The 24,570-nt window shown below is 37.0% G+C and overlaps 3 protein-coding genes across 6 annotated transcripts in view; 1 reads left to right on the plus strand and 2 right to left on the minus strand.

The window, feature by feature from the left end:
* The window catches only part of LOC110831713 (myrosinase 1), a 52,615-nt gene extending 47,912 nt beyond the window's left edge, over window positions 1-4,703 (minus strand). For 2 of the 3 annotated variants that reach the window (XM_087349365.1, XM_022067999.2), the window contains exon 1: window positions 4,207-4,703. The gene's annotated coding sequence lies outside the window, so the exon portion shown is untranslated. The remainder of the gene's footprint in view (window positions 1-4,206) is intronic. The other variant, XM_087349366.1, reaches the window with a different exon arrangement.
* On the plus strand, window positions 867-7,116 carry LOC110831719 (myrosinase 1). The gene is made up of 11 exons (XM_022068033.2): window positions 867-1,083; window positions 1,883-2,016; window positions 2,607-2,741; window positions 2,987-3,109; window positions 3,644-3,827; window positions 4,703-4,797; window positions 5,212-5,359; window positions 5,728-5,876; window positions 6,080-6,214; window positions 6,519-6,625; window positions 6,811-7,116. Exons 1-11 carry the CDS (start codon window positions 918-920, stop codon window positions 6,950-6,952), a joined length of 1,518 nt encoding a protein of 505 aa, XP_021923725.2. The 5' UTR covers window positions 867-917; the 3' UTR covers window positions 6,953-7,116.
* The window catches only part of LOC110831711 (protein O-linked-mannose beta-1,2-N-acetylglucosaminyltransferase 1), a 97,048-nt gene continuing 78,911 nt past the window's right edge, over window positions 6,434-24,570 (minus strand). For both annotated transcript variants that reach the window (XM_087349353.1, XM_087349354.1), the window contains 14 exons: window positions 15,548-15,698; window positions 14,233-14,329; window positions 13,765-13,898; window positions 13,424-13,603; window positions 13,127-13,343; window positions 12,567-12,694; window positions 11,957-12,027; window positions 11,345-11,605; window positions 10,872-11,073; window positions 10,213-10,403; window positions 9,720-9,828; window positions 9,262-9,333; window positions 8,905-9,014; window positions 6,434-8,331 (listed from right to left, as the gene is read on the minus strand). In XM_087349353.1, the coding sequence (XP_087205479.1) occupies window positions 8,262-8,331; window positions 8,905-9,014; window positions 9,262-9,333; window positions 9,720-9,828; window positions 10,213-10,403; window positions 10,872-11,073; window positions 11,345-11,605; window positions 11,957-12,027; window positions 12,567-12,694; window positions 13,127-13,343; window positions 13,424-13,603; window positions 13,765-13,898; window positions 14,233-14,329; window positions 15,548-15,670 (1,965 nt within the window). In that variant the 5' untranslated portion in view covers window positions 15,671-15,698 and the 3' untranslated portion in view covers window positions 6,434-8,261. The remainder of the gene's footprint in view (window positions 8,332-8,904; window positions 9,015-9,261; window positions 9,334-9,719; window positions 9,829-10,212; window positions 10,404-10,871; window positions 11,074-11,344; window positions 11,606-11,956; window positions 12,028-12,566; window positions 12,695-13,126; window positions 13,344-13,423; window positions 13,604-13,764; window positions 13,899-14,232; window positions 14,330-15,547; window positions 15,699-24,570) is intronic.

Below are 24,570 nucleotides of genomic sequence, written 5' to 3' on the forward strand. Positions count from 1 at the left end.
TTTCTGCAATATTCAACAGGTTTTTTTAAATCGCGTTAGCCCCGGATAACACGAACGTAAGCCTGAACCAGCTGGCTAACAGCGTCTGGCTGGCTGTAGATTCATCTTATCTGATCTGATATTCCGTGTTCCCCTTCTACCTTCCAAATCGTTTACGAATAATTTTCATTCTCCGGTTTAATCTCATTAAAACATTCCTCGGTTATAAAAGTAAGAAATCTCGGGTTTGGAATCTGATATCAACATTTCATAAGCCCACTGTTCATATAGAGCTGCAGTGTCTGATTTTTTTGTTGCCTTGAAATTGTCCTACAATTTTTAGTACTATTCTTTAAAATTAATTTCTTGTGTGAACTTACATACGACGCGAGTAGTCACAAAAATCTCGAAAGGAATCCACGAATCCTTTCTGTGAACTACAAACAAAATACGTAAGAACTGTTATAAAACCCCGTCCCTTGCTTTTACACAGCTGTTCATAATCATATGACGAAAACAGACGAACAGTTGTAATAAATTAAACTCCAGCTCCACGTTCTTCTCTCAACACCTGATTATACAAATTACAATATTTTGATATACTGAAAATATATTACGATGTTTGCAATAATTGTATCACAACAGACGTGTGATTTTGCGCATAGAAAGCCTTTTATTACCCGAGTCACATATAAATAACAGAAAATCATTCACGTATAACAAATACAGTTGTTTGGCAATGTTTTTCTCTGAACATCTGATTACACACACGATAAAGACTCTGGCGTGGGAATGAATGATTGTGTTTGTCACAACTCACAGAACGCACAGAACGGAAACATAAATGAGTTTCATAAATTTATAATACGTCTGTCATATATAAAACGGAAGACCTTGTTGTGATCCTGTTGCATTGCCAGGTCCAGGGCGTGTAGCAGATGAAAGAGATGACGTTCCAAAGCGTTTGCCTCGTCGCCTTTCTAACGGTAGTGTCTGGAGCTAAGCGAGACATTGATCCCAAGATCCTGTACACGTTTCCAGCTGACTTCAAGTTAGGTGCTGCGACAGCTTCGTACCAGATCGAAGGAGCATGGAATGAGGACGGTAAGGCTTAATTTAATACCATTTAAGAATTCGGCCCGTACCGCGAAGAAAACACACCACTTCACCATTACGAATATCAACTGGTTAACCCTTTCTGGCCAAAGATCTAAATAATATTTAAGGATTCAGTCCGTACCGCGAAGAAAACACCACACTTCACCATTACGGAGATCGACTGGTTAACGCTGTTTAAGTTGAGAATCGTTCGAAACCCACAAATGCAAAATCAACCGGCCAATTTACGACACATTTTTGATCTAGAATTTGCTATACTTAGAAAAAATTAAGTCTCTTCATTAACTTCGAGCTCCATAATATTCAGTTTGCAACAAACAAGTCTTAGTTAAAGAACCTATGCCTCAAGTTAAAAAGAAACTTAATATTACAAAAGTTAACACAGAATTTCTGGAGCCATTAGACAAAGCGAATAGGTCTGTACGTACTTAGTAACAATATAATTTATATAAGTTTCTTTAACAGTTAAGTTGTGCGATGCTATTCATAAAAGTATCGTCCTACTAATTAATTAAGTGGTAAGGGGAAACTTTGTGTTACGTTCTCCGAGAAATTCCCTTCTGTTGATGAAGCTAATACTTTAAATCAGAATATTCCAGTTAATTCGTCATTAAATTTCATCTTATCACATCTTTTTTTTAGATAATCTTCAATATACATTTTTAACATAAAAATTCTTCTCGTAATTTTATCCTCAATGTATATACATTGTTCATTAAACTCAAAAATAAAATGAAAATTGCGAGTGTTTCAGTTTTAGCTCTCACGACATTTTTTTTTTCAGGAAAGGGTCCCAATATCTGGGACACACTGACACACACGCGTTCTGACTTGGTTGTTGATGGATCCACTGGAGACAAAGCGGATGACTCATACCACCGATACAAGGAGGACGTCAAACTTCTCAAGGAATTGGGCGTGAGCATCAATCCTTCTTGCAAAGCTAACATTTGCTCAACTAGTCAATTAATTTCTCGTCGGAACTCAAAAACTCACACTACCACATTCACAAACGCCTGCCATTTTCAAATGTTTATATAAAATGGTTAAATTTATTCTGCCAATTATGTTCACATGTTTAAAACTACAGAGAACAATAAAAAATTGATAAGGAATAAATTTTATCCCGTAATAATTAATGCACATTAAATATTTCAGGACTGTAAATAATTATACCATTACGTATTTATTATTTATAACGTATTTTGTCAGTAAAATCTGATGTTTTTAAATAAAACATTTAAACGTTTACTGTATTTGTTCGAGGAAATACTTTAATTATATATCTGTCACTTCACAGGACACATAAGATTATAAATTATCACTTCTGTGTATTATCGTATCTCCCTTTTCGATTTTTTTTTTAAAAATTATTTGAAAATAGTCTGAAATCTCCCGTTATATTTTGAAACAACCACAATGAGTAAAGATCACAACATTATGAAATAAATTTAAACGTGATACAGAGAAGATAAGGACAATTAAAGACATGAATGTTATCTCTTCAGGCACAAGTCTATCGTTTCTCCATTTCTTGGGCTCGCATTCTTCCAGAAGGACATGACAACAAAGTGAATCAACCTGGTATCGATTATTACAACAATCTTATAGACGAACTACTAGCCAATGGCATCGAACCGATGGTAAGTACCTTCGAACCTTAGCAAAAACAGTTTTTACAAAGGAACAAGAAAATATTTTGCGATACGTTTGAAATAGTCAGAGATGATCTTGCCGTGTTTTGCGTTTACTTCAAAAGATATTAAATCTGGAGATATAACAATAATTATCAACAAACGTGTATCACAAAGCAAATTTAACTCAGCATTTGGGCAAAATAAATGACAAGTTACTTCGGGATATAATTACACTATGTATTGCATTCCAGGTGACCATGTATCACTGGGATTTACCTCAGGCACTCCAAGATCTGGGAGGATGGCCGAACTTGCTTTTGGCAGATTACTTTCAGGATTATGCTCGTGTGCTTTTTACATATTTCGGAGACAGGGTGAGCTTAATTTATATTCCTTGCTCAAACCGATTACACACACGATTTTTAAATTATCGTAAGTTTCTCGAATTATTTATTTTAATTTTATAAATATCTTTAAATATGTCAATTATACTCTTTCCCTATTATACTCCATAAAAATGCTTATATGCATAAAATTCCTTGCTTACATATGAAGTATTCGGCAGTAAATGTACTTTTGACCGACTCTTCATTATAATATTCACAAAAATCCGCCACTGAACCCTATCCTAATCCAAATGAATCCAATACACCCCACACCAACACTATTTAAGATCCATTTTAATATTGCGATTTATAGTTCTCTCGTCGTCAGTCTTCTGACACGCTACGTCGTATTCAAACCGACGTTTCAGGATGCTTACTGCGTGTACGAAGTAAAACGTCGGTAAATTTCTTACCACACTACACGGCGCAACATCCCAGAAAACAGCCAGCTATTTAAAATCTACTCTTAGCTTTACCAAGTGCTCTCTTCCCACGTAGGCTAACATTAACATTTATTTGTAGGTAAAATTGTGGCTCACTTTTAACGAACCCCTAACCTTCATGGACGGATATGCGTCTGATACAGGAATGGCTCCGTCTATCAACACGCCCGGTATTGGCGATTATTTAACAGCCCACACTGTAATCCACGCCCATGCCAAGGCGTACCACGTGTACAAGAACGAATTCAGAGAAAAACAGGGAGGTAGGAGACCTACAGCTTAAAAAATTCTAAAAAATAATTTACACTGTTATCTAATACGTATTTGCTGCTTAATGTAATTTACTAGTACAAATTCAGTTCATTTACTGCGAGAAAACGCAGTCGATGGAACAGAGACCAATGTTATTGGCTTTGCACGTCAATGTCCACGCGACGGAAAGAAATTGCAAAACTTATGTCACGTTTATTATGCATCTCATATTATAATTACTTATTAACGTTATCGGAATTCATAATTACATTGTTGAATATGCCCCACCACATTATTACTCACACAAATCATCCCGTTCGAATATTATCATACGAAATCTGCGATGAACGACGCCATTGAAAGAAACAAATGAAGCAATGATTGACTTACTTGGTACAGCAGACTCGGGAAAATGTGCTTGATATCTTGATATATCCATGCTTCATACGACTGCGTTTGAGAATAATTAAAACAATAAACACACACACAGCACTATTGAAAACGACACAATGCTTGTTACACAAACAAACAAATAAACTGAAAGCAACGACAGCGAAGAAACAGCCTCAAATCACGAACTGGTTGTGAGTGACAGGAGTGCAGTGTTGCCAGCGGAAACCGCAAATTAAAATGTCCCTATAAGACTACCAAAATATTTACATTTTATCTTCCGGTTTTGTGAACCTCTGAGACATAATGTGCAAATCGCAATTGTATTTATTTGGAACGATTTACAACAGAAACACAATTGTGACTGTAATGGAAATATCTGATACGTACAGTCAATAGTATAAGGTAGCATCCTTATGCAATACAGTAGCATTCCTCAGAACATCTTGAAACTTGTTTTACATTATGTTGCCTATATTTTTTTTCATATTCGTAGGAAAAATTGGAATAGCACTGAATATCCACTGGTGTGAGCCAGTTTCAGTCTCCGTAGAGGACGTCGCGGCTTGTGAACAATTCCAACAGTTTAACGTAAGTACACTTCTGAACTAAAATCGAAAGAAGATAAATTTTCCTCCGTTAAGTGCAGCGCTGTAAGTACGAATAATGGAGGGCAGGAGGCATATGAAAATAGTGTGATGTACAGATTTTACCTGGACATTGCCCCATTGTCTGTATTTGAATCTTTGTAGACATAACCTCAACCACGGACACTGAACAAAATGAAAAGTACATTATATAAATATTACGTGAATTGGTGTAATAATGACCTTCGAAGCGAAATATTATTAAAATACCATAGCAATGTGGTTCGATTTTTGGGCTGGATTAATTATATTGCATTTCTGCATGACTTAATTTTCAAAACCATGATTCCCCACTATCCTCTAGCAGATTTCTGTGAAATGTTATCTGCTGTTCAGCCAGCAAACTTTTATTCTACAGTTGGGTATATACGCTCACCCCATCTTCAGTGAGGAGGGCGATTACCCCGCTGTTATGAGAGAGAGGGTAGACAGAAACAGCGTAGAAGAAGGCTACTCAACGTCAAGGTTGCCGAAGTTCAGTCCGGAGGAAGTGGAGTACATAAAAGGTAAATTGTTCATTTCCTTCGCAACGGTAGCGTGATATTATTATAACAGGATGAAAAATCACACGCCCAATATTATATTCATCCGCACTGAAATAAAAATTCAAAATGTCGGTTCTCACACACACGACGGTAAATGTCGTAAGGTTGGTACGCTGCAATATGACAATTGTTGGGAAAATATCTTGAGCATGCGTGTTAAATGCTATTATTGACATAAAACATGTCTGCTTAACAATAAAATACCGTCAATAGCCATATGGCCAATAACAAGGCAAACAAATCTACAAACATAACTAATTTATGAAAGGATACTAAAATAAAGATACTTTAAAAATTTTATTGTATTATATCCGGCGTTATGTCGACAGGAACTCACGATTTCATGGGCTTGAACTACTACACTGCTTTGATGGGGCAAGCGGGAGTTGAAGGTCACGTACCATCGCGGTACAGGGACACTGGGGCGATCACAACACAAGATCCATCTTGGCCCTCATCTGCTTCTTCATGGCTTAAAGCAAGTACAGTTCTAAGTACCTCTGCCAATTCTCATCTGTGCATTAAAATTCATTAAAGACAGTAGAAAATTTTGCCAATAAATTCCAAATCTTCAAGTTTCTTTAGTGTACCCTATTCTGAGCCAGATGAATCCAATGAACGCCAGGTGTCGTGAACTGATCTGAGAATCAATCTACATTAAATTTTCTATCTGTGCCGCAGGTCGTACCGTGGGGATTCCGCAAGGAATTCAACTACATCGCAAAGGAATACAACAACACCCCGATATTCGTGACTGAGAATGGTTTCTCAGACCTTGGCGGACTTGCAGATAAAGACAGAGTGTATTATTATACTGTAAGTATACATCCCCCTCACCCAAGCGCCTATACGGTGTACATTGGACCAGATTTATTTATTTAAAATGTTGTTTAACGATGTCACATTAATTATATTTTGTGTCCACCGAGGCGAGGATTATGACGTCGTGGCGAAATAAAAATGGTGACGTAGGATGTAATCAGGCGTAACAGATGGCATATCAACTTTTTTTTCTTTTTACCAAGAACAAAATGATTTTTGTAATTCGGATTAGAAATCAGAAAAATATTACCGAGCAGAAGTAACGAGGTATTAAAAGGGAAATTGCTGATAATTTCAGGATCACTTGAAGGAAATGTTGAAAGCAATTCACGAGGACGGCGTCAATGTAATTGGCTACACTGCTTGGAGTCTCATGGACAATTTTGAGTGGCTGAGAGGATACAGGTACGTGGCGACTCGGACATAGCCGTCAAGCTCAGACAAGGATATCAATGGAACGTGTTCCGAAGCTCAATTTTAATCATTCTCATATGAGACATTAGGAAATGTTATTGATCACGTATCTAATTATTTATTACTTTATTCCTTGAAATTTGTTACGTCATATATTAATCGTGTTCTTGTTGCAGTGAGAAGTTTGGTTTATACGCCGTGGACGTCAATGACCCGGATCTCCAGCGAGTTCCCAAGGATTCTGCGAAAGTTATAGCAGAGATTTACAAGAGCAGACAGATCCCTGAGCGCTTCAGAGATTTAGAGTCACATTCCTGATGACACGATTTGTACATACTATTAATTTAAAAAAAAAAAGAGAAAAAAAGAATAACACTGATTCTGAGTTCCCTCAAAATAGCACGAAGGTCTATTTCCATGGAAAATTATTCTAACAAATAAAATAGATGTACACAAAATATATTTTACAGTTGTGAAACACCTGCATGTATTAAAAGTGTTAACTTATTTCACGTGGACTTCCTTGTAAGAATACGCAAAGTACGAGCCAGTACACCATCGATCTCGATGTAGTAACAAAATTGTGTGGTTCGTATAAAATTTATCATATATTTGTTGAAAATCTTAATTTAAAATATAACAGTGATGAATCAAATTTATTTAAATAGCACTGTCAATTATTATGAAAATTCTCGGTATAAATGGATGTACGAAATAAATGTTTCAATAGACGAGCACCTTTCTGGAATTCAAAATACATTTTAATTTAATTTTAAAACCAAAGTAAAGGATATGTGATTTTAAAATGCAAGAACATGAATAATTGTAAATTAATTAGTCCATTACACCAATTTCACTTGAATATCCTGTACCAGTAGAATAAATAAAATATTAGATATTTCTCTGTAATGACAGAAGCCAGTAAAACAAGTTCAAAGTATCCATTATTTTTTTAAAAAAATTAATATTCAATTTTATTACATGTCTGCATTCTAAATTTTTAAGATACGGGCGAGATAAAGAGGAATGGAATACTTTTATCCCAAATAATGTATTTTACACAATTACTTTCAGAATCAGGATAAAATTTAATTTCATATGAAAATAAAATTTATTTTGCTGAATAATCCTACTCTCGAAGCAAACGTATATAAACATTTCACATACTTATTTAATACATCAAATTAAAAATATTTTCAACTTCCTTTTTTGTCGGATTAACAAAGCAGCAGCAACAACTTTGCACTAAGCACAATATGGGGCAGCTTGTAAAAATATAAACTTAAAAAGGATTCTTAATTACTTTTACAGTAACATTTCTTCCGTAATAGATTCAGATTCATAGACGTGGATCTCTGGATCTGCGCTCGCATTAATAATTTAATTTCGCTTCACACTCGCACAATCATTTATTGTCACACATTACGAAGAACGAATACATAACAGTATATACTTTCGGCTTCTCGTAAAGTACAGTTCTGTATAAAGCTTTTCATACAGAATTGGCACAGGAAAGACGACAACGTTCAAAATTTCATAATCAAAACCCCCTGATCACTTCGTTCGGAGACGGCTCGTATTTAGGTAATGTCGGATGAAATCACCTTCTTGATGCTGTGACTTCCTGCTATCTAATATTACTTTTCTCTCTGAGAGGCTCCAAATAAACTGGAGTAATATTAGAAGGTTTATATTTCCTGAAATAAATCACGTTTCACATTTCAAAAAACCACGCACATCTGAAAAAAAAATAACCACACCTACCTTAAAATTAATATCTTCATCATTATAATAAACATAAAACTCTGGGTTATTGGCCGCGCAGCGACAGTTTTTCAATTTGCCTCCGAGTAAATATGACGCTGTTCAAATGTAACATCGTCACTGCCACGCGTTCTCTCCAACGAGAAAGGTACGCGGACTAAACACCTATAATTTTATAGGCAGCCCCATGGAGCGTAAGATCCATTTATACTGAAGATAACAGAAAAATAAATTTAACTTTAATTCACATTCTATCTTCATATCTATTTTAGTGCAAAGACAAATTTTCTGAACATTATCCATCATTCTAATTCTAATTCAGAACACGATGGTCGAGCTACTTCCCATCTCTGGGTCCAGACAGAGACGGCTTTTACCAACTCGGCCCAACGGTATTGCGATTACGGCGATGGATAACGCCCGCGACGTTTCTCATTTCGATGACACCACTGTCAGAAATCATCAAAATTGATATTTATATTTGTGTTCCTGGTTGTTTTACTTACGCATACTCCGAGTTTGGAACTCCGATGACGAGCATTTCGCTTCCCTTCATGTGAAGTCTCCACATGCTTTTGTGATAACCCCGAACGTCAAGATCCCAAATCCTGAAGCACTGAAAATGTGGCGGAATAATACGATACTAATATCTTACAGTAAATTGGAGACGCAGAATATTAATTTGGTAATATAAAGCTCATTAATGTACATGCTTAAATAGTTATTCTACACGTAACGCCTCAGCGGTAGTCCCTAATTAAATGTTATGAACTTTACATTTGTTACTAACCAAATTTATATTTATTTTATTTTAAAGATCGCATGTTCTTCCTAAAACCAGAAGAATATACTTAAACTATTACCTTCGCTACTTGGAGCCACGTCACAAAATCCTTCGGTCCGTCCATTTTTATAAACATAATTATGATTTCACCCTAAAACAAAGGAGAAAAAAATATATATATTGTAACTAGAAATAAATAAATAATTATAATAATCAATTAAAATTATCACTGGTGCTTGCATGTTCAGTTGGGTACTTGTGGGTTATTGGGACACATCACTTCAAAAACAGGTTAGGTTAGGTTAATGTGTGTGGATAAATGACATATACTTGAAAGTTATTATATTTTATTTCAATAAATGACAACTAACCTAACCTAACTGAACCTAACCTAACCTAACCAAACCTAACCTAATCTATTTTTAAAGCGATGTGTCCCAATAACCCACAAGTACCTTCAGTTGTTTTAACACTCAACATATCATAAAATACTACGAAGTTGATGCAATTAACATTGCCTGAGACGATGAACCTCACTTTATTGTCTGGTATGAAGTTCTCTTCACACGGTGATTTGCTGTGGTCCAAAATCAATCCTCTCTTGATCATGCCCACAATTAACTCCTCATAGTTACTCTTCTTCACGCTGTAAAAACGTGTAATATTATATTAAACATTTGTCACATTGAACGAAATGAAAAATCTTTACCTTACAGCGTTATCATACATCGAAGTCTGCCGTGAAATAATATATTCATAATTTGGAATGTAAACTATAAATTAAAATGAAAACAGTACTTTTTCTTTTGTTATTGATATTTGGTTAGTGTCATTGAAGATTAATTGGAATACGCTGCAAATCTGTGCAGCAACGTACATGAACGTCTACATAAGCAGTGTCCAATTATCTGAAATAATACCTTCTTTTGAAAGACTCTGCTCCAAAGAGTTAATTAATAAAAGCGTACAACATTAAAACGTTCCTCGAGTCATAAATGCCCACCATCTGGTACGAACAATGGCGTATTACCTGTCGACACTTTTGAGCTTCACATGCGGCAACGTGTTGAAAGAATGTTTCTTGAAATAGACGTCTTGGAAGTATGAATTCATGTTCAGACCCGAAGCACCAAAATGGTATGTTCGAGACACGTCGGGAATCACGCATTCTCTGCCTCTCCGAACTTCGGGTAACCGCATCCACATGTCCCAGTCCCACATCTGGGAATGCATCGTAAAACAGATTTCTGATATCGAGATCAAAAATATTATCTGGCCTCTAAAATTTGATTTATGTAACTGAGTTATATAAAAGTGCTTCAAATTTACTTAGCGTCTGACACATATTGTGAAAATTATCTCTTGACCTTACTCAAGCAGTGAAAGTAGTCCCAGGAAAATTCATCAGACTTACTGTTTACCTTAAGTTTTATGTATTTTTCTCACGGAAACAGTAAAATTGTATTAGTCAACCCAGCTTCAAATTTTGGAACCCCAGTCTTTGATTGAAAGTGTTTTACCTAATTAAAATAAAAAACAAAAGAGTTCAAAAAACAAAACATACAACAAAATTTTCCTTCATCCATCAAACTTTACACCATTTCTCTTCCCGAGATATTTTATTAATATTTACTAAATGTACAACACCAAAATACAAAAATGCGTCTTTCATTAAAATGTGACGCCAACCTTCTCAGGCGACGGCCATTTGGATTCGAGCTCATCTTTATACAGAGATCTCTTAAGGATCCAGCCCAGGCCCGGCATCGTCTCCACCCGGTATAATAAACTTGGATCGTCGCTCGTGTGCTCGTAACCCTGGTCGTTCCAAGCAGAGATGCAGTAGAGCGTCTCGTCCTCCTCCAGCAATCGCCGTGTCTGACTGAAATAACTGCAGTACACAAACATTAATCTGCTCCTTCCATTTAATAAACAAACTCCATGCAGCGAAGTCATTATTATTGTTATTATTCTCCCATCTAGAGCTAGGTCTTGCAAGTGACGTCTTCCCTCCAGGTTTTTGATCAGAAATTTATATAATAAATACAAAATATTCTGGTAGAAGACCACTGACATTTCAGAGATGCTTTCTGCCTCCTTCATCACCGCCCTGATGATTTTTATACAGAGTCAGCTTCCACAAGAATTGTTACTGCGCTCACCTAAAAAAGTCTGGGGATACGTCCAAATCCTCTTCCACGATAATCGCGTATTTGGCATTTGGAAATATATTGAACGTAGCAGTGAGAGATGCTTTGTAGTGCTGCGATATTCGGGCGTTCTTAACCCCGATAGGCGTGTGCTGAATTCCTCGAAGTCCGAAGAGTTTTGTAACCTCAAGAGGTTCCTCAAAGTAACCATCAATAAACACTGTTATCATCTCTGGATTCGCTCCGTGCGCCGATAAAAGAGACCTCAGCATCCTGCAGAAAGAAGCATATATTGAAAACGACATCATAAATTGGCTTCAGTATTTAGGGACGTCATGTTCTAAGGACTGTAAAGTGGATGGAGGATCCATAACTCAGACATATGAACAGTAATTTTGGATGAGTCTGAATCAGGGCGGAGAGAATATCAAAACTGCTATATCCGACTGCACGCATACCTGGAAGAATCTCCATGAAATTTTATTTCAGAGACTTTTCAAAACATTCCGATGTTGGTTAAGACCAGATAAAAAATAATGAGCATTTTACCACTTGGACAATTATCTGCCAATCGCAAACGTTCCACATCTGTCGCAACATTTTTATATTTCCTAAGTTGTTTACCTGTACAAGTAATGAGGCCTGTTGCTTGCGATGATTGCGACCGGTACATCGTGGACTTCATTATTCAGAACCTATAGCAAAATTGAGTAAAAATGGATTATTATCCTAATATCAGTAACACGCAAGGTAAAAAAAAATTACATATTTTATTGTTTGAAAATAAAAATTCCTAGACATAAAATATCACAATAATTATTAATTTTCGACCCAAGGTTCGTGGGTTCAAACCGGACTGAGGTCGATGGATTTTAAAGGTGATAAAAATCCATAGCACAACTTACTTCGGAGGGGAAGTAAAGCCGGCGGTCCCATGTCGTAGATTTACGGCATGTAAAAGAACCTTACGAGCATGAACGAGAAGTTTCGTAAACAAAATTCAGTGGCCATTTCTCACCCAAGTCTCTCCTGATTCTCTACTAGATGGCTCTGGCATACAAAATCAGAATTGAGTAGAAATTGAGCAGAGGCAGTGGGCGGATCACTCGCTACTCACAAATGCACATTTCAAAGACAAAGAAACCTCCCACTTGGGAAAAGACAAAGCCCGAACTTGGACGGATGGAATTATTAATTTAAAATTTGAAAAATAACTACAGTATAATTTACTTACAGGTTCAGGGTTAAACAACAACGGGGCTGGATCTGTACAGCTGCAGACGCTGCCATAGCCCTCGATATGATTGCAGAATTCTCTCCTTCGTCGGTTTTCTTCCGTATCCACCCAATCACACTCACTGTCTGTAACAACACAAAACTATGGAAAATGGTAAAAGCAACACAGAATATGAGAAATTTAGCTAAGAAATAAAAGAGAATAAAATGAAAAGAGAATTTTTGGTAACGAAAGGTTGACTCCGAGGACGCTGTATGCGACGTATGTTACTTAAACCATATTTTGGAAACTTTACCTCGATCATAAGACAACAGAATCACAAGAGGACCAAGAAACATAAAACTTAGTAATATTTAATAAAAATAAACTATTAATCTGAAAACCTGGACACAAAATGCGTCTTAGAGAAAATATTGAGACAATTACAAATATTTCATCACGATGATGGAAGACGTGATTCAAGAATTCAGAGCAGAATCAATCTGGGACGATACGCAATGTCGACACTGAATGTGAAAAAGAAGTTACATGCATTTGCAGATACAAGAAAATCTAACCTTCAGTAGGAACTAGTGGCACTTCTGTCCGAAGAACTGCCGGAGCCCCCCAGGTGTTGAAATCGGTACTCTTGCTGTACGACTCCCCAAACATCCTGGCACCTTTCTGTGTTACCATGGCCCACATATCTCTCCAACCAATGACCTGCGCTCGCTTTGAGCCGAGCCTCTTCAGAAGATCTCTCGCAGGCTGCTTCATCTGGAAAGTTCCTTCGTCCTGAAAATCGACCAGAGGAATTCAGACAAAGTAGTGTCTAGACACAAAGTTAAGTCACTTTCTAGTCTGTTATGGCTTACCTTTATGGTGAATATGATGACTCTGCCGTCAGACACCATGTTGAGGAAGAGGGCCATGGCCTCGTCCTCGTGCGGCGAGTATGTGTCGAAGGCGCGCTGGGCCATGACGCTGCCACTCGCCTGGTTCAGGACCATCACGTGTATCCCTCGTCCCTTGTGTTCCTCTCCGTCCTCCAGGATCTAGCAAGCTACACTAACATTAAATTTCTCTCGTCTCAATTAGCTATTTTGATAGCAAAGTCTGCGTCCTACCAACAGAAATTTCAGACAACTGATAGAAACTTACGACGTCTAATCACACAGCAACCACCGATGACAATCACTGCCCTTCAGGGACTTACCGTTGTGCCATCCACAGACACCGACACTTTCGATTGGCTGGACAAAACCTCGATGGCTAGCGACTTGGGCTCGCTCTCCTGAAGTCTCAAACTGTTCCTTCTACTCTCCCCATCAATAAGTCCTCTTCTCTCTCCTGAAAAAAGTCAATTTTAAATTTTAAAAAAATGCCATTTCCATAAGCGTTCAACTTCGCCACTGTCATAGACCATATTCTTATACCTCAGCGTTTTAATAACCATGCATGTATGTATCCATCAATTCTTGGTCTTCCAAGCTTCCTCTTTCCTGGTGGCATCTCTCCAGCATTTGTTTTGGCTGCCTGTTTCTCTGTTATCTTTTGATGTGCCCAAGTCATAACTCTTTCTTTCTTTCTAACCTCTACCACACTACACGGCGCTACAACCCAGAAGACAGCCATCTTGAGACTCCACCCTGTGTGACGTGTTTAAATACTTTATTAAACGTACCCGATGTAGGGGTGTCTTCGTGAAGACGTCTGCTCGTGTCCAGGATGAACATGACGTTAATGCCGATGGTAATGAGAAGAACTACAATCAGCAAACCCTGTCACAAAAGCAGACACAGTCATTAAGGCTTCGACCGGGATGTTCTTTTGTTAAATCTTATGTGGTACCGCCTGATTCGACTTCTAATGGTTAAGTGAAGTGTTTTCTTCGCGGTACGGTCTGGATTCGTAAATATTATGAAGACGAGCTTCGGCTTCAAAGGGTTAACCAGCTGATTTTCGTAATGGTGAGGTGAAGTGTTTTCTTCGCGGTACGGACTGGATTCGTAAATAATATTCAGACGATCTTCGGCTTCAAAGGGTTAACCAGCTGGTTTTCGTAATGGTGAGGTGAAGTGTTTTCTTCGCGGTACGGTCTGGATTCGTAAATAATATTCAGACGATCTTCGGCTTCAAAGGGTTAACCAGCTGATTTTCGTAATGGTGAGGTGTAGTGTTTTCTTCGCGGTACGGTCTGGATTCGTAAATATTATGAAGACGAGCTTCGGCTTCAAAGGGTTAACCAGCTGATTTTCGTAATGGTGAGGTGTAGTGTTTTCTTCGCGGTACGGACTGAATTCATAAATAATATTCAGACGATCTTCGGCTTCAAAGGGTTAAGGGTAGTAATTTTGCTAAGAGCCAAGCAAATTAAATTACCAGTTCTAGATCAGCACGGGAGTGAACAGAAATTTTTCCGAAAATCATTCCTACAAGCCACAAACAGGCTTGAGGCGAAGTTTTGTTAAGATTAGAACCGAGAAACACTTATAAGCTGACCTATACAGGAGTAAAACCTGTCTATAAAGGAATCCCAAGAGACCGGAAAGTTTTCCTATAATAGGTTTTCCGTATAATTCAGGTTCCATTATAACCATGCTTAACTGTACTTAATTAAGCTGATCTGTTACAAACGTAGACTTATACGTTAAACATAACTTTAAAATGTCATGTTACAAAATCTGTAAGTTGGCAGACTTAATAATAAATTTAAACTGTAATTATTAGTAATAATTTCTACACTGCACGTACAAATCATTGTAATTTATAGTTTTTCATCGACTTTATATCTATCTAAAGACAGAGCGAGATTCAGTTTCCGAAATATGTTTAAAAAACAACAACTTATAACCATGGACAAAGTCAAAAATAACGCCAAGATGCTCTTTATTAAAAATTAAGTGCTTCAAGACACGGGCGGGCGATGTTACAGAATTCCAGAGATCCATATTAGATCGGTGGAAGCAATGAGATTCGGAATCTGACACCGACTTTACCTGGAATATCTTCGCAAGAAATCGTCTTCTGCCCACTGGACGTGTCGTAAGCGCCTGTGAGCTATACAACCCGCGCTTAGGTTCGAAAGGTAGAACGCGTGGAGTCGACCGCCATGTTTCCATGGCTGCTTGCACTGGTCCCCGTTCACACCTGCAGGAACAAAACCACGTGAACAGTCCCACTAAAATGCTCAGACCAGTTTTAAAGTTCTCGAGGGCGTGAAAATGTGTCGATATCGGTCTTCTGGGCTGAAGTTGACTTTCGGGGACGTTTCGACAAACACTGCAGTTTATATATTCATCTTCAAGAGGTGCTTAGTATGGTCGCCCTGATGCTGGAAGCAGTATGCACCACTGGAACGTCGGCAAACTTCTACAAGACTAAACGGGGCAATATCCCAGGTGACTGCCATCTTCAGGGATTTTCAGTGTTAAAATCATGTTCAGTATGTCTGCTACAGAACTGATACCGATCAATTGCTTACGTGAGGGTAAATCAGCTGGAGCCTGAAACTGAATCCTTGTGTGCTATTAATAGGAGACATGGAGGATTCATTATACTGGACGTGCAAGATTTTGTCATGTAAATTTTTAAAATTAATTTCACTTTTGTGTATGAAGGGAAGATTTCGCGGCTACTGAAGTTGATTAAATACTCTCTTTCGGGGCTAAACCTGACGCGGCTTCTACCCCAAGAGTATTTAATCAACTTCAGTCTTCTCTAACCTCATACTTGATTTTGTTACATTTTGTCGTGTTTATTAAATTTTATTAAATATTTTGTGTCCCCCCACCCCGGACTTTAAAATAGTTTATTATTTATTGTCATGTCATAACTCAGCCTCTACCATTTCCTGAACATTTACTTAGTGAACTGATCTGTTACAGTCGTGTTAATTTACTGTGGTCATACGGCAAGATAAGACGAGGGTCGAGTCGGAAAAAAACAAGCGAGCGACTGAAGGCGTGGGTATTCGTCTCCTGAGAAACATTAAACATTAACAACCATCAGATTTATCGTTGCATCAACGACACTTGTAACTGGACACTCGCTGCTTGTGCTGTTAGTGTCCAAAATGTCGTAGTGTCGTGTAATAAACATATAAGAATTATTATTTTGTGTTTGTTAGTTCCATCACGCTGAAATCTGCATGTTAAAATTGTCACGTAAAATGCGATCTTCAAGCTGACTCACATGTCAACTGACATGTACGTTAAAGAGATTGGACATTACCAGATTTGGACTGAAATAAAAAATTCAGCGGATTAAATAAAATTATATAAAAGTATCTGTTATTTTCTTACAATTAATTATTTTCATTTCACTTAAACAACTCTTCACCGTAATACTAACAAAAACATGATAAATGTCAATGGAACTGACAGAATATGCTATACTGTCTCTAGATATAATGACCGTCAAAATTATTTTTGTATCTAATTTTTTTAAAAAAAAATTATAAGGGACATTCAATTCGAAAGATTTTCAGTACAGTAAAAACCAAGTACGTCATAATAATGGTTGGTTCCATGAAATGTAAATCAGCTTTACAGACTGATAAAATGTCTGACAGCAAACAAAACATTAGTCTCATGTTTCCCTGCCGATAACAGACGTACAATGGACACTGTCAGGGTAGAATGCATTCGCCTCATATCCGCCCGGAACAGAACCGAACACTTATCCCCCCCGGATTCTGTTTTCAGGAACGGAGTCCGATGTTAAACTAGCAGGGATTCAGTGTCTCAGACCTCTTAAGGTACAAGGCAAAACCAGACACTCGAAAATACGGACTGCTGTTCAAACCAGTGGTAATTATATGTACCACCTTCTCCGACAAACGATAAATATTAATAGATTTCGTATAGTTATCAGTGTTAACAACGATAATTTACTTAAACAGCGTTACTCAGCTGATATTTTTAATGGTGACGTTCAGTGTTTTCTTTGCGGTACGGACTGAGTCCTTATAATATTACTTAGACGTGCTAAGACTTCAAAGGGTTAATCAACTCGATAAATATCACAGGTTCTTCTAATATAAAATTTATTTATTTTATTTAGTGTTCTGTCTGACGACAGGTCCATATGAACAGGATCCTTCCATCCTTTTCTCGGACTGGGACCTGTTCATATACGTTCTTGGCAGATGATCCAGAAGTGGTTTGCCATTGCCTTCTTCTGTGTGTGAATGGAGTAATTGTTGGGATGCCAAGGAGGAAAACTCCGTGTTGCCTAGACCACGGCCTTGCCCAACACAAGTTATAAATTCGGGCACCGCCGGGAATCGAACCCGAGACCCCTAATTTCAGACGTCTGACGTCTAATTTTATTGTTCTGGTCAGTTTTATTGCCGTGTTCAAATGAAAATGGAACCGGACCCAATCTTGAGCCAGATGCAACTAGTCCTCACCTACACATTTAATCACTTCAACAAAGACAGGAAATGGTTACATCTGTTTAGAAAATGAACACGAAAGGTAAGACAAAACGACTTTCGGCAAGTCTCATTGGAATAGGTAATAGTTGTCAAAGTTCACTACATACTACCAACTTTGACAAAAGAAATGAAGAAACGTACGCTTATCAAAGTGCAAAGTTTGTGCACTCTACTTAATTACAGGCGACGAGCATCTAATTCAAAGTGATTTCTGTTCGGTTCAACACACCAAACAATACAACTGATAACAAATGTTCATATACAGGTGCAAAAACTCGACAATTACAACAACGAAAACTTGTAACAATCCGAACGTAGCTGATAACGTTAACTTCAGTTACTGTGATGTCATGACAATGAACACGTGTTTCCGGAAAGTTCCTAGGCTTGGCATTGTGGTTCGGGAACAAGTATGGTTTGTGAAGAGAGCACAGATGTAGCGAAGTTTGTGTTCAGCTGCCAGATGTTATCTAACATCATCACAGCGTGGAATGCAGCTACGAGCGTTCACAGCCACTGGGACAATGACATCTGAAAGATCCCACAAACTGTTGCAAAGCACATAATACAAAGGACGAAGGAAACTCTCTTTTATGCAGTATTTTAGGCCTTGCACTAGGCGTCATTGAAGAATTTCTATGATTCTTAACCCTTAAAAATACCAGTGGTAAGTATGTGCACCACTAGCTCCTATAAAACTAATTAGTTACATTTAGCCCACAAAGTGTATTTATGGGTTTCGTATGTTTATCAGAATAAATACCGATTATTAATTTAAACAGCGTTAACCACCTGACGTTTGTAATGGCGAAGTGTTCGTTTTCTATGCGGTACGGACTGAATTATTAAATATTACAGTATTTAGCCGAGATTAAGGCATGTTTCAACAGGTTATTTTATTGTCAAATTTCGTAACAAGTTTTAATTTAAAATTTAATTTTCCTGGGCCAAAAATTCCCTTGATTTCTTAAACCAATGTTCATCAATGTATTTGCCAAAGAAACACAAAATTTCATTATGGAATTCACAATAAATCTCCATTAGATCCATCTTGAGTCATTTAAATAGGACGTCACTTAGTGTTTTACAATATTACACTAAGCTACACAAATACACAATTTACATACACACACGAATTTGTGAACTTCAGTGGTATTCCGTTGAATTAAACACGTGGTTTGCGACCAACATGTTATATAACACGCTGATGAGTGGAGTCATTTATCACAGCAGACGAGTGACGTAAAATCAAGTTAATTACATATTTAAATAAATGTCCAGTTACTGATGCATTTGTCAACTGAGTGAAACGTAAACCCACTTAAAATTCAGACCAACCGACCTCTGGTGTAATTGAACCCATGTTTTGAAAAGCGAAACGGTTAGGTTAGAGCCATACCATTAGCTCTCTGGTCGAAAAACCAACAAGTCCATTTTAGGGTCATTTTCGATGGTAAAATGCATTATATGATACTTGTGTGTACCAAATTCTATAACATTTATCAGGAATATTACGTCATTTATGGAAATTATCAAGCAATAACAAGTTTTGCCGCGATAAAACTTAAGATGAAAGCAACACTCAAAATAAAATCATCTGTTTTAACAACCAGTATCTCTTAATTTTGTATTCATATGATTTATATGATTCTCCCTATAAATATCGATTATTTCCTTAAACAGCGTTTACCAGTCGATCTTTGTAATGGTGAAATGTTGTGTTTTCTTTGCGGTACGGACTGGATTCTTAAGTATCATTTGAAAGAGCTTCGACTTCAAATACAGCTCAGTTATAAAAGTCTTACTATTTTTAACCCTAACATCACCACTCTTACTCTATCCTTATCAGAAGGACGAGCGGTTATTGCCTGGGGACCTTCAAACAATAAGATACTCTTTCAACCCCCGAAACCAACTTCTCCCCCACAATTTTCTCTCTGTTTCGACTCTCTTACTGTGTCCTTTATAACTCTCTCTCTCTCTCTCTCTCTCTTAGGCTTCAAAGGGTTGGCAACGTAAGGCCCGTAGGACCGGACGTATTTGCAACTGGAAAGTAGGCTTCGTAAGTCTTGCTCGTAACTAATTCTTATGTTTAAAATTTTTGTCAAATCTTCACAATTTTCTGTTGTGCACAAAGGTTGTTCCAAATTCGGGCTACATCTCACTGATTTATTAAATGCGCTCGGAGTTTCTCAGCCGAATTACTTAAATTCATAATTATACTTCCTGGACCAGAAGCTGCCACATCAATCACTTTTAATACTGAGTTTATGAAATTAGATTCCCGCAGCGAGTAACTTACTCCGGAGTTCTTACCAGAAGCAAACGAATGAACTGTTTTCAAATGATCGACGTCACAAAAAAAGAGAAAGGAATTATCTCACAAGCAACGAAGTGATTTCTACTCAATTAAGAGAGAAGGAGATAGAGAGAGAGAGAGAGGGAGGCAAATGCAATTGAGAGCTTCCCAGTACCACAGCATCCGAGAAAGAATCTAGCAATTGCCAACAGATAATTTGATTAGTGTTTTAAATTAAATTAAATCAGTATTCTGACTATTGCAAAGCGAGTCTACATGTAGTAGGTCTCTATAAAACATTTTGCACCATAGAAAGTACAGCAAAAATTCTACTCGTTCCAAAAACAACATTTTTAAAACTTTAAAATCAATAAGGCAAGACTCACAATGAGTTTCATAAAATGCTCCTCATAGATGATGGATAAGTAAAGTAGAGGTATTTATAATTACATAGCAAATAGAATAAGGTAACTATACACTATCCTTAGCCAGCTAAGTCCAATATTCGAGAACGATTACACTGACATTACTGATGGTGATATTTTTCTGGGTTTTGGGGCCGTGTAGAACCGTCTGTAGTTGCCGAAGTTTCGGAGAAAATTATCGCCATCTTCAGGGCTAAAAAGTGTACAAAGTGACAAAATCCAGAATAACACCATCATTACAATCATCAATCAAAAACTACTCTAAAGATTTACTTTTCAATTTTGTATTTTTAGCATACATTCCATGGTAAGCTTCGCCAAATTTATTTCATTTTCCAATATTGAACAATATTACGCTACAATTTTCGTAAGCTACGTTTTATAATAACTTTAATTCAAAATATCATCAACTCAGATTTTTTATACAAGAAACAATTCTGACGTGGACCATATAACAGCTTCATACAATGCTGTAAATGTCTTCCTATGTTTTATTAATTCTTTCTAAATAACATCGCCGTTCAAGTACTGATGTATTGACAACGATATTTGCTTATAAATCGGCAAACTTCATTTATGCTAGTGACGCGCAAAAAATTCTAGTTCTATCGTCAAAACAGGAGGCAATCGATTTACTTGTAACTTATTTATTCGATGGTTCAGCAGTCTGACAAGCTTCTGAACAGATCCCTCGTAATTTCCACCCGGACTCGTCACAAAGTCTAAAAACACCGAACACCTATCAAACAAACACACAAAATCCTTCAATACGTTCTCGCTTTCGAACAGAACAAAATTCCACACGTCATCAGCATTCAGGATTGAGAAGAATTTCACACGAACGCTGACTAATGACGAAACATTAATAACACACACTGCACCATACAAAGTAAGGATCATTTATATTTTGAAGGCTTCGCGAACTTATCAGGTAGGCGGTTTGCGTCGTGATGCTCCATCTCCATCAAAGTTCATTCAGCAAGCCAAATGGAGCTTTAGTGTGGAGATGGAAAGTAATTCCGTAACTCTCGTATTTTTCTCGCGTTATTTCTTGTAAGGCGAGAGACCATATTGTTATTCTGAGATCGTGAAGACAAAAGAGAAGAGATTAGTTGAAGACCGTCATTTGTCTCCTCTGTGTTTCTACCCTAAGCGACGTGCTAAGGCGACGGTCGTCGGGAAAGAGACGCTCTGATAAATACATAACATATACGTGATGACATGTTTCTGAAGAGAGAAATACCGCATGTAACATTACATCCTTAAAAATATGTGTCTAGGCTTAGAAATTATCTTATCCTATAAATTAATTCTTCAGTCTAATTAAACAGTAAGCGAGTGTTGATACTGATCATTTTCTGCTAAAGGAATTTGGGCCTTACAAGATAAAATTTGTCTGTGTGTTGTTATAATTATTGTCATGGCGATTATTTGATGTAAAATATGGGCTTCGTGTACCTGATATGAGTCATAACTAAATTCACTACAAATATTCTAAACCAGGGATGGAGAACCTTTTCATGTTGGAAGTCCGCATTCAAGAAACTTCAATTAGATATACTTAAAAAATGTACATTATTTTGTAAAAAATCTAACTACTACGTACTTAATAATTTAAAAAAAAAATTTAAAAATATTTGTTAAATTTTAAAGTTAACTAATCTTTTAATGACTTTGTTGTGTATGATTTTTGTTGGAAAGCATTTGAATGTTTGGTTGCAGCATGTATTAATAAAAATAAAAGAATTTGTTCTGTAAAATTTGGATTCAATCAAAAGGCCGCACTTAAAGACCTAGAAGGCCACATGTGGCCTTAAGGCCGCAGGTTCCCCAGCCCTGTTTTAAACACTGATAATAAATGTAACTTTTAAAGGTAAATTTGTCCCTGGCAGTCGCACATTCATTCTTAACCCCCGAAGTGACCTATCAGCTTCACGTTCCTGCTTCCTTTATCCATCCTAGCAAGATTTGGTACCAAATGCGTGAGTTAACAAAGTTCTGAAAAAAAAGCTTCATATATAAAAAGCAAACAGCTTAGACGTGTATTATCTACTGGAGATGGCAGATACGAGCTTGTCCACGAACAGAAGAGCATCTCATAGTCTTTCCTTCCTTCTTTGCTTTCCTTCGTCGGTACTAAATCAAATTTGGTGTTCATCTTATACTTTATCACATTTTCTCTACCCTTCATCACATGAGATGCTTTCTATGTGGTTCTATATGGCTCTATTAATCTTCTTCAACCACACACACACACACACACACACACACACACTTTCAACAATTTCTCCACCCCTCCCCTCCTCCATTCGCCATCTTCCCATCACCTACACACAATCGCTGACTTGAATTATTCTTTCACTGATGTTATTAACACCGATGTTTTAGAAAAAAAAAGTTGGCTTAACTTTTTCGAGAGAATTCCGTGGCAATAAAAATAAAATCTTCTAAGAAAAATAATTCCGAAAACCAACAAACCTCCTATTTCGATGAAGCATAATCATTCTTTACAAGCTGATAGTTGTTTAATTTTAACCGTCTAATCACAATAAAATATTTTATTAAATATTAAAATATTACTACAATTAACATTTAAAATATTTAATATATATTAAAATATATTAAAATGATGCTCTTTCTATCGAAATACCTTTAATAAAATATTTTATTGTGATTAGACGGTTAAAATTAAACAATTATAATCATCACAATATGACGCAACATTATCATCTCAAGCTGATAGTTGTTCAGGTTGCTGTTTTATCTTATTTCGCCGACTCCAATTGGCTCTTGTATTTCTTGAGCTACGACGTTAATACAAAGGACTGAAGCTGAATTAATTATTCACGCGGGAAAATATTTACATTCATAATACGCATTTAGCTTAGTTTTGTAACCATTTGGCTTCATATAAGTGTTTCAATGCCATAAGCTCTTCGCTGTTGGCAAACACTTTAACGAAGGAAGTCAACCGAATTGAATTATTATTATCGTAGTAACTTCGTGTACTCTTGCTATCTGATGGGGCTTCCCATCGGATAGTGGGGGTTGCAGCCTAATTTTAACACAGCCTAGGGAAGGATTGTTCCAGCGTACACAGCTTAACGATAAAGGGTACAAGCTTTTGTATAATAACAGGGAGGTAAGCCAGTCCATATTCCCGGATCGACAAGGGTTAACAATTTTCTGTGATATTTGGACGCAGAAATCATGTATTTTCAACACAAGCTTTGTTCTACATGTTTTCAACTACAGATATGGTAATAAATTTATAATTATTTCCTTATAAATTAACTTTGCTCAAAAACTGGGACATATTACAGATGTTTCAATAACAAAATCCAATATTGTGTTAATGAGAACGTAAATTTAAATATTCAAAGCCTCAAAAATGGAATACAAAGGTTGCCATGTAAGTCGGGAGAGACGTGTTCTTTCAATATAATCTGGCCTCAAAGAGATAAATACTATAGGAGTCACTGATGTTTTCCGCGTATGGAATTATATAGATATTGAGACGGGCATAGGACTACATTTATAGTAATAAAGTTACATTTCATAGCAACAGTCAAACGAGGATAAGCTAAATTCTAGAGGGGTTGGAAGGCAGAACCACTGGGCATACGAAACGCATACCTGGCATACACACGACTAAATTCCTGTAATAGTACTGCATGAACCACCATCAGAAATCGCAAGTTGGAAGACGAATGGATTCAGCGTACGGAAACTTGCAATTGGAGAGGGGGGCGGGGGGAGACAATAACAAAACATCAGAATGATTAGCAAAGGGACACGACCCCAAGCAGGAGTTAAAACCACACTCAACCAACTAATTAAACGAGATGATTATTCAGG

The sequence above is a fragment of the Zootermopsis nevadensis genome, unplaced genomic scaffold (genome assembly GCF_977971745.1).
Source record: "Zootermopsis nevadensis isolate Lab colony 2312 unplaced genomic scaffold, Znev_1.0 Znev_ptg000016l, whole genome shotgun sequence".
Lineage (NCBI taxonomy): Eukaryota > Metazoa > Arthropoda > Insecta > Blattodea > Termopsidae > Zootermopsis > Zootermopsis nevadensis.

What these genes read in the sequence shown, in the direction of transcription:
- LOC110831719 (XM_022068033.2), top strand. Translation starts at nt 918, where the DNA reads ATGAAAGAGATGACGTTCCAAAGCGTTTGCCTCGTCGCCTTTCTAACG. An exon ending in AGGAGCATGGAATGAGGACG is followed by an intron (nt 1,084 to 1,882) that starts GTAAGGCTTAAT and finishes TTTTTTTTTCAG; the next exon opens with GAAAGGGTCCCAATATCTGG. An exon ending in AACTTCTCAAGGAATTGGGC is followed by an intron (nt 2,017 to 2,606) that starts GTGAGCATCAAT and finishes TTATCTCTTCAG; the next exon opens with GCACAAGTCTATCGTTTCTC.